Raw genomic sequence first — 10879 nt, 5'->3', positions numbered from 1 at the left:
GACCCTCGGAAAAACCCTTTATCTCAGATTTTGCAAAAAATATTCAAGGTACGAAAATTTTAACCTTAATTTACGTGTCATAAATTTTCTTTTTAAAATAAAATATTTCTTTTTAAAATAAAGTTGATGATTCCTAACCACTTTTGAAATTAATTAAAAGTAAATAATTTGGAATTCCATTTTTAAATAATTTAAGAATTTGCAGTAATCAAATCACAATTTGATATTTTAGAAATCATTTAGTTTAAATTAATTAAACATAATTAATTTAAATGATTATTTATTTTGAAACACGAATTGATTTTTTTGAAAAATCAATAAAAGTTTCACAAAGCTCCCAAGAACATGTTAATCATCATCTCGATGTATCAATTAACCTAGTTAATGATCAAATTGTTCAAAACAGTTTGTGATCAAAAATATGATTTTTTTTTAATTTTTTTTTAAAGTTGTTTTGAGAAGAAATGAGATATTCAATAGCTTCCTTATATCTCATATACTTGATTAGTACTAAAACAAGAACATTATTTGTTTGTTTTGACCAAATCATTAACTCAAAAATTATTGGGATGATCAGTATGGAACAAACATGATCCAAACAGTTGTCCAACATGATTACAATCATGTTGGGATGCTTTATAGGCTGTAATTCAAGAGAATTAGCCCAAGAACAACAAATACGTTTATTTTTATTTTTAAAATTAAAATTTAGGTTTTTTGTTTTAGGTTGATTGATGGTTTATAACCTATCTAGAAAATTCATAAATGATCCTAGCATCGATTTAGAAACATAAAACACCATAAACAACAAACATACAAGCTTATGCAATTTTAAATATAAAAATTTCAAATTCAAACTGTAAATATAATTTAGAGGGTGATTGGAACTTATCAAGGATTGAAGAACACTTCTTAATTCTTAAGGAAGCTTTTGGGATGCTTGGTTCCAAGCTTTAAGACCTCAAACAGAAAATTCGATAAATCCGAAAGCTTAAAGTTGTAATGACAAATTTCTGATTTTCTTTGATTTGAAGGTGAGAAGATGATTCATTGCCTTCGGAATGACTCAGGGGAGTATTTATAGCATCCCTGAGTCAGTGGAAGCATCAAGTGGATCGAATCAGTCAAAGCCATTATTAGAGTTTTGGTGTTCTTCCGGCCACTTAATGAAATAGGGATAAATCACCCCTATGAAAGTGACAAAAATGATCACCGAAGTAGGGTGATCATTTCAGCTTTCGAATCAGCGACAAATGTGGACTGTAGAGAAAGTTCCATCTTTCCAAATTAAATACAGATCTTCATGCTTATCCCTCCAGCGGTCGCGATGAAGATGAAGGCGGCGCATAAAACAACGCAGTTTCATTCGCGTTTGGGCATTTCGTCAAGCGCCATTGCGTTTTGATGGACGACGCTAACGTCTAGTTAATTGATTGGGTGCGGTGCGGGCGCACGTTCCCTCCATTGCAGTAGGCTACGCGGACGTGTCTAGGATGTTGGATGAGAATCTAGCGTCCATCCGATGGATTTGGTTCTTGCTGAAGCTGATCTTCACAGTTTCGGCCACACTAGATCGCGAAGTTTATTTTTATTTTAAAACATTAAAAGGTTTGTTTGAAATTGATTTTTCTTTCACCATTTTAGCTTTATTTATGATCCTTTTAAATACAAAAAATATTAAAATAAATATTACAAATATTTTACCAATTTATTTTTGTGTGTGCATATTTTAGGGTTAAATAATTAATTTTGAAAATGAAATGGATATCTCATTTAATCATAAATTATTTATTTTAATCCCTTGATATTTTTTAAAATTATTTTAAGATAGATGAGTACAATATTTATCCCAAATAATTTTACATTTTTTATTTTGGCCATTTTTCTTAATTAATTAGACTTTAATTATCACAATAATTAATCTAATTAATCTATATATATATATAACGATCCTTAATTTTTAAAGTGTCCGGATTGCCGGGTCGAGAACTGTGGTTAATTTGGATATATGTGAGAGTAAATTAATACTTGGGTCGGATTGTGGGTTGACCCGCCCATAAACTTAAAACGGTTAAAAATAAAATTAAAATTGATATAAGTATGGTTCGAACTTGCAACCTAACAAAACAAGTACAACCTTTTAACCAACTAGGCTAATAACACTTTATATTTTAAATTCAACCCAAAATTTGATAAACGCGTGACATTTTAACAATATAAGTTCAACTTTTTAACTAACTAATCTATATATATAATGATGCTTAATTTTTAAAGTGTCCGGATTGCCGGGTCGAGAACTGTGGTTAATTTGAATATATGTGAGAGTAAATTGATACTTGGTTTGGATTGTGGGTTGACCCGCCCATAAAATTTTACCGTAATATTTTTTCATTGTTTTTTATATTATTACTCGTGCAAATGCACGAGATATATGCTAGTTGTTTTAATTAGGCTTTAGTCATGAGATTAATATTTTGATTTTTTTATTCAAAATAAATCCTATTTTAATTTTATAAATTGTTGTTTAGATTTTTAGTACTTACAAAGGTATGAAAATAAATAATTAGGCTTAAAATTATTTATTTAACCCTAAAATATAAAAAAAATTAAAATAAAATAAATTTGCAAAATATTTTTCATATTTATTTTAATATTTTGTGTATTTAAAAGATCAAAATTAAAGCATAAAAATTAAAATATGTAATCGGGTGTAACCGAAATTCTATAGAATGACTACAGTCAAAATCGCATCCATCGAATGAGCACTGAATTTTCATCCAACGCTTCAAACACGTCCGCGTAGCCCATTGTAGCCGAGGAAGCGTATGCTTGCATCGCACTAGATCAACTTACGCGAACGTTAGCTCCGTCCATCAAAACACAATGGAACACTTGCATTTTGACGGACCACTGACGGAATGCCCCACGAACGCCAAAACGCATCCAAAATGGCGTCATTCCGACCGCCACCGTCGTCTTCATCGCGACATTGGGAAGATAAAGATGATGTATCATCCTTCAATTCTCCAAAATTGGAATACAGACGATAATCAACCAAATCGGTTAATTCAAAAGGTGAAATGATCACCTACCACAGTGATCATTTCCCTTACAACAATATGGATGATTCATCCTTATTCCGACAAGTGGGATGAAGAATAACCAAAACGACATTAATAGTTTTTGATTGATTCGATCCACTTGGAGCCTCCACCAACTTAAGGAGGCTATAAATAGCCTCCCTCAATACTTCTAAAAAAAGATAACATCTCAAGCCCTAAATCAAAGAATTTAGAAAATCTGCCATTGAAGCTCAAAATTTCTGATTTTTCAAAAATTATGTATAAGACTCTAAAACTTTGATCCACGCATACTTGTGGTCCTAAACAAACGTTCCTTGCGAAGCGATTTGTCTTTCAACTTTAAGATATATTTACCGCTGAATTAAAGTGACCAACGAGTGAGTGAACTAGTCAAGAACTCCAAAAGTTTCCATAAAGTCTAAGGAGTGTTCTTTAATTTCTGATAAGCTTTCAATCATCTTTTAATTCAAACTTCTAGTTTGAAATTGAAATTTTTATATTTCAGTTTTCATAAGCTTGTGTGTTGTCTGTTTTTTGAATTTAATTGTTGGAAATCGATCTATGATCATTTATGAGCTTTTGTGAAAGCTAGAACTGATCAATCAGTCTTAAAAAGAAAAACTCAAACATGAATTAAAAAAAACGGGGTTGTTGTTCTTGGGCTATTTCTCATTAATCACAACCCATAAAACTTCTCAACATGATTGTAATGATGTTGAGAAACTATTTAGATCATGTTTGATCCATCCCGATCATGTTGGATTAAAATCAAAATTTTCATAATAATTGAAAATTTTGAGTTATTGATTTGGTCTAAACGAACATCTAGTGTTCTTGTTTAGGTATCAATCAAATATATGAGGTATAAGGAAGCAACTGCTAGCTCCTTTCACCTCAAAACAGATATAAAACCAAAAACCCAATTGTTAGCTACAAAATGTTTTAATTGATCATCATCTAGGTCGATTGATACATTGGGATGATGTTATAAATGTTCCTAGGAGCTTTGTGAAGCTACCCATGACCTTGGATTGAAGAATCCAAGCCTCCATCAAAATTGTAAAACTTGCAATTTTGATGTTCTTGAGGACCAAAGATCTTTGGTCCTAAACCGAGAGGTCCGACCGAGAAACTTAACCTAGGGCCGACATGTCCGACCAAGGCTTGTTAGCCAGGACCGAGAGGTCCGACCGATATTCTTCAGTTAGGATCAAGAGGTCCGACTGAGGATTTTTATATTCGAACATAGGACTAAGAACTTCTGAACTTATGACCTATCACTTCCACCTAGGATTTAAAGGTCTGAACGAGAGATCAAGCCAATGACTAAGGAATCTGGACCCCGATCGAGAATTCTCAAACCTAGGATTGATGAACTTAGCCCAAAGTTAACCCAAGACTGGTGGTTTATACATCCCGACCGACAATCTCAACCAAGGACCGAGAGTCCTTAGCACCTCGACCGAGTCTACTTAGACCGGACCGATGGGTCTGACCGAGAGTCCCGAACCCCGACCGATGAAAATGAACTCAAGGTCTACGTCGTCGGTCCTAAGGTCTATTTGGTTCCCATTTTCAAAATCCAAAATTACTTTTATAGTTTTTGAACCTCAAACTATTTTGTAAAATTCCTAAAAAAATAGAAAATGCTTTCAAAATATTTTTGGGATGTTTCCATACAAATATATTTTTACAATAGCCTATTTGAGATTTATGTATAAACTCTAATACCTTTAAAAAAATGGATTTTTTCAGATATTTCCTCTTTAAGTCAACGTCATCAGCAACATTTAACATCATTTGAATATTCTTGTTACAATATTTTAAATAACGCACAAACCTTATGCATGTTTAAGATTAGAAGAATAATTGGTAAAAATAAAACTATATACAACTAATTTTCAAAAGCCAAATTTATATAATATAGACCTATTTTAAAATCGGGTACAGAAGATGAAACGCGAAAGCCCTTTCTTGAGTATCACTAAACTACGAACTAAATGAAACTTTGGCTAATACGTTTGTACACGTATGCCACTTTTATTGATTTTCAAAAATTATTTGGCTACTATATTTCAAAACAAATAATTTTTAAAATTAATTATATTTAATTAATTTAAACAAATGAATTTCAAAAAATCAATTTGTAATTTGATTACCGTTAATCCCGATTTTTGTAAAATTTAACCCCAAATTAATTATTTTTAATTTATTTTAAAAGTTGTCGGTGATTATTTAAAAAAAATTTAAAATAATATTTTATTTAAAAAAATTTCAGACATGCAAACCAAACAAAGAGTTTTTGGTGGTTACAAATATTAATATTAAATATTTAAATAATCAATTTTATAATAACTTAAATTTTATAATAACTTAGGGCTAGTTTGATTCAGTTTATTTACGGCAACTGATTCAGTTTATTTACAGCAATTTATTAGGCTCAACGTGAAACTTGAATATGTTTAATTCAACTTTTACGTTTAGTTTATTTATTTTTTATATTTATATAATATTAATAATTAATATTATATATATAATGTTATATATATTTAATAATTTAATTTTAAATACTAATAAATTATTTAAATTAATTATATATTTGAAAATAAATTACATTAATTTTTGTAAATGTTTGTTAATATATAAATTTAAATATTAATAAATGACTTAAATTAAAAAATAATACATTTTAAAATAAATTTTATGAATATATTAATTTTTATAAATATATAATTTTAAATATATTTAACATAAATATGTTATAAATATATATATATATATAAATATTTAATAATACTTTAATATATTTACAGTGTTATTCAAATTTAAGTCGGGATTGCTTGATATTATTATAATTTTAATTTAATTAAATATTTTTTATTTATTTATTTATTACTTAATTTATTAACTAAAATATTAAATTATTTTTTTATTTATTTTATTATGGTATATTATTATCTTTTAAATTTGTTTTACCAAAAAAATATTATTTCTTAAAATTATCATCAATCATAACTTTTTAATAAATTCTCAAGTTATTAAATAATCCACCACCACCAAACAAACCTAGTTTTATTATTACAAAAGAAAAATATTATACTATGATTGGAACAAATGCATTTACTTTGATGATGTTTGAGATATATTGAATTTCTTTATTAGGCAAAGGATTTAATGTTTATATTGATAAATATGATGTGATGATTATTTGTTGACAAAATATGGATTGTTTATCCATATTTCTTAAAAACTCATCACTGTCAGCTTTCACTACTTCAAACAAATCATTTAAAATAGTGAAGCCACATTTTATGCTTTCTATGACAAAGCTATTTAAAATTAATATTACAATTTCATTATTAAGGGCTTGTTTGATTTATTTTTTCAAATAGTTTTCTAAAACAGGTTAGTGCCTCACCCTTGGGTTTTGCAATTTTATTTATTTTTTTAATAACGTATTTGACTATTAAAAATGGTTTTCTAATGCCCATTAAGCTTTTCACAAAAAAATTCGTTCAAAAATGGTTATAAAACTTTAAACTTTATATATTTTTTTTCCCTCAAAATTTGGTGTGGTTATTGTCATTGAAAAGTACTTATTGTATGTCAGATAGGCTTTGACTTAGGAATTGAACTTGCAAGCCACTCACTCTTTGGGGTTAGTTTGATTAAATTTTCTTTTTCAATTTATTCAATAATCTCATTATATTTTTAATAAATTAATAAAAAAAATAGTGAATTAAATTGAAATTTTATGAATATATGGATTATGAAATATATATATATATATATATATATATATATATATATATATATATATATATATATATATATATATATATATATATATATATATATATATAAAGTACTACTTTTTCTTTAAAATAAGATAAGTATTTAACTTAGACTTTCTGTTATATCATTGCACTCACCACTCCTCCATATATCACTATTATAGACTAGAAGATTTGAAATAATTAATTTTGTTTTTATAAAATGATTAATAAATTAAAAAATGAAAGTTGTTTATCACAATAAAACAAAACATGATATTAAAAAAAATTAAAATTAATAAAAGACAATCAAGTGAGAAAACACCAAACAAAATTAACGTCACTAATTAGATAGTCCAACCATTAATCCAGCCTCTTGATCCAAACAGAGAGTATTAGACATTAATCCACTTAATGCATGTAGTGCAATCTTGATCAATAATTTACATTAAAAAAAAAGCATTTTCAAAATTTATTTAACTAAAAAACAATTTAAAAAGTGTTTCATTCCCCCCAATTATGCAAATGTCAATAATGTTTTTTCTAAACATTTTTGTTGTTGTTGGAGTAGGGAATTATAAAAAAACCAACACAAGTTCAAACACAATGATTTTTACCCTCTTCATTTTTTTTTAATACAAATCCGAGTTGAAGGCAAATTGAATAAAGAAAAGATCCAAATCTAATTATTTTACATCCCCACATTGCATTACACCACAATAATAATAATAATAATCATAATAATATAAGAAACTTGCTAGTTACAACAACTTACAACATTTTTAATAAAAGGGCAGCCGCCTTCCTCTTGAAAAAAAAAAATCTAAAACAAATTTGCAGCCCGATGATGATGACCATGATTAATTTGCGGGCTAACCCATTGCATACTTCTGAGTCCAGCTCCTCGCAGTTGTCTCATACTTGTTTCTGTCTGTCTTGTACATGTGAGCTATTTCAGGCACCAATGGATCATCAGGATTTGGATCTGTTAACAGCGAACAGATTGAAAGCAAAACCTGCCCATTTTTTCCCCTTCCAAATCAGTCATTCCACCGGTTTTATGGATCATTTGGGTTAAATGACAAAGATAACCTTAATACTTTATATTCTAAATATATTACAAAGAATCAAAATAAGGGAATGGGGTTGATGGAAAGTAATGTTGGATTTACACATCAAATTAGCACTATAACTTGTTGAGATGTTAATCTATCCTGCAATAATACAATAAAATCTACATTTGCATTTAGAAATTTGCCTCAACTGCTAACCCAAGGTTCAAAATGTTCCCAATTTAAAAACAAAATATTAAAATGGGAAATATTCAAAATTATGAAATGGATCACAATTCACAAAGTAGCCAATTATAACAAATGAAGTTTCATCTAAGATTATAATACTTCCATCTTTTACTTTGACGATTGATGATTTTTAAATGGTGTCAGTGGTGGGCAAATTCTAATTTCCAAATAGGATGTAATTTCGATAAGAAAGAAGTTTTTAATATATATAATTATAGAAAGAAGAAAAAATAAACCTTGGAGATAGTAAGAGCAGGACTCCACTGTTCCTTCAAAATATCAAGACAAATACTGCCATTGCTGTTGATATTAGGATGAAAAACCTTTGTTCTGAATGCAACCTGCAGTAAACCTTCCAAACATTATTAAACTGACACTAAATCCCATCAACAGCCAGGGGGCAAAGTAAATAAGTTTTCACTTTAAAACAAAATTAACGACAATGGGATCCATTAATGGATCAAGAGATCGAATTCAATCTGAAATATGATTTTGATGGGTCACATAGAAAACTGTAAGAAGTAGAAGATTAGCATAATAGTGACAAATATAAACTTCAACCTCCTATTCAATTTACTTTTATGAAGAGAAATGCTATGATAGGAGGGGCTTTGTCCACATGACATAAAATGTTTGAAATCAAGGCTGTGTTTGGATGTGTACAATTGGAATTAGAATTAGAATTTTAATCCTAATTTTATAAGAATTTAATTGTAATTACAATCCATAGAATTACAATTCTGAAGGATGCAATTGGAACTTAAAAAATCATATACATCATAAGTCATCAAACAAACAATTGAATGGGATAAGGACCCCCAATTCCATCTTTATTAAACATAGGCCAACTGAAATTGGCAATTGCCATATATCTTATTATCAAACAAGAACAGAGTACTACTTTTCATTTACGAATGTAAAGTATTATTTACATAAAAGAGCATAGCATTACTGGCAGAATACACATATTAATTCCCTCCCAAAAGAAGACATAAAAATAAACCATCTTCCCCTACCCAAAAATTGGCAACAATATATCAAATTTGAACACCCTTTAAAACAAAAGTCATTCTAAGCACAGAAATAGAGAGCCAATAGTTCACGCTATACATAACCAGATAACCGAGTTAAAATGTAACAAAGAAAACCAAAACCCATAGAAGACATTGGCGAATCAGGTATTATAGGCTTAATGCGACATTCAGTACTAATTGAATTAAGAGTATACCTTGGGAGGTTTAAATGGATAATCTGGAGGAAAATGAATGGTAACTAGAAATACTCCACCAGCATAAGGACTGTCTGGAGGACCCATAATTGTTGCTTGCCAATGAAACATGTCTTCAGCAACAGGGCCTACACAAAAAAAAAAAACAAAAACGATAGAAATAATTTATAAAATTGTTCACTTCAACTATGCTTGGAACATGAAATAGACGAAAAGACTGTCATAATTATTTCATTTGATCTATGGTTAGTCGTCATACAAATTGGACAACGCAGCCAAAATGTGTTTATAATCAGAACATAGATGAGTGGCTGTCAAAGCCGAAAGTTATCAAAAACCAATTAAAGCTCCGGAAAATTGAACCCCATTTATTAACTCGTGACTGATAGTTATATGGTAGATCATCTATAATAATAATGAAGACATTGGATTGAGCACACAAATTGATGATGATATAACTCAACACACATTTAAGGACAGCATACAGTTTTTGTGAAACAAACTGAATTACCTAGGTTTTGAAATGACAATCAATTTCATGTTCATATAAACAAAAAATAATGACAAAAGATAAATCAAATGACCTCTTCTAAAGTAGGATACTCATTGCAACATTCTATAATGGAACAGATAGAGAAACAAACTAATGTGCAAAATGGTGAATAAATCAACAATAAATCAACACTAGTGTCCATGTTCATCTTCTTAGATGCTGCAGATCGATAAGCAAACCTTCATAACATCTCATCCTCCGAAACATGCCTATCATATCTAGGAAGCGAAAACACCATGCAAGCAAATTTTACAGATCACAGAAACTAAAAAACAAGAAAATACATCCTTCGACAGTATAAAGACGAGGATCGTACCTGCGCTGCAAGAAGTAGGAGGATCTTTCTGTAGATCCTTGAGTTCTTTCAAGATCCGCTTCGAAGCCATTTGGAAACCCTAGCAATCGATATCTCGTGTCAATTTAACTTGAAAGAATACAGAACCAATATGCATAAAGATCATCTAAACGGAGATATTGAAGAGGAAGCATACCTGAGAGATTCTCCGTCGTCGTCGTCGTCGTGGTGATCAGTTTCTGAGAATGGAGAAGTTTGTTTTCGGAACGGAATTCAATGGAGGAGAACTTTATTTGGAATCCGATAAAGTTATTAAATAAAATAATTATTACTTTTTGTTTAAAAAAATAAGTAAATTAAACTGAGACATGGTTCTTTTGATTTTTTTTTAAACTTATTTAAAATTAATTTTTCAATCAATTATTTCACTACAGATAAATCAATTAATTTATTAATCAAAATATTAAAATATTCTCTATTTTAAATTATTATTTTTTATTTTATTCATATATATCAATATTCTTTAAGTCTTTTTACCAAAAATAATCATCACCTTCTCAAAATCATCACCAATCATTACTTTTTTCCCTCTCTAAGTTTTTTCAAAAACCCCAACCCAAACAAGACCTTACTACTTTAAAATCAC

General features: G+C 29.1%; 1 protein-coding gene across 1 annotated transcript; it reads right to left on the bottom strand.

The window, feature by feature from the left end:
• Window positions 1–7450: 7450 nt before the first annotated feature.
• On the bottom strand, window positions 7451–10527 carry LOC124931878 (ubiquitin-conjugating enzyme E2 10). The gene is made up of 5 exons (XM_047472455.1): window positions 10430–10527; window positions 10255–10333; window positions 9386–9513; window positions 8394–8498; window positions 7451–7872 (listed from the first exon to the last, which is right to left on the bottom strand). Exons 2-5 carry the CDS (start codon window positions 10322–10324, stop codon window positions 7729–7731), a joined length of 447 nt encoding a protein of 148 aa, XP_047328411.1. The 5' UTR covers window positions 10325–10333; window positions 10430–10527; the 3' UTR covers window positions 7451–7728.
• Between the last annotated feature and the right edge of the window lie 352 nt (window positions 10528–10879).

Source organism: Impatiens glandulifera, chromosome 3 (genome assembly GCF_907164915.1).
Source record: "Impatiens glandulifera chromosome 3, dImpGla2.1, whole genome shotgun sequence".
NCBI classification, from domain to species: Eukaryota; Viridiplantae; Streptophyta; class Magnoliopsida; order Ericales; family Balsaminaceae; genus Impatiens; species Impatiens glandulifera.
Note: the sequence above shows the minus strand (reverse complement) of the source record. Positions and strands in the feature narration are given on the sequence as shown.

Bases quoted from the DNA above. Each gene is read 5' to 3' on its own strand.
- LOC124931878 (XM_047472455.1), bottom strand. From the start codon at position 10,324: ATGGCTTCGAAGCGGATCTTGAAAGAACTCAAGGATCTACAGAAAGAT. The intron at 8,499-9,385 runs GTATACTCTTAA...GGTTTACTGCAG, and splicing joins ATCCATTTAAACCTCCCAAG to GTTGCATTCAGAACAAAGGT. The intron at 7,873-8,393 runs GTTTATTTTTTC...AAAAATGGGCAG, and splicing joins CTGCTCTTACTATCTCCAAG to GTTTTGCTTTCAATCTGTTC.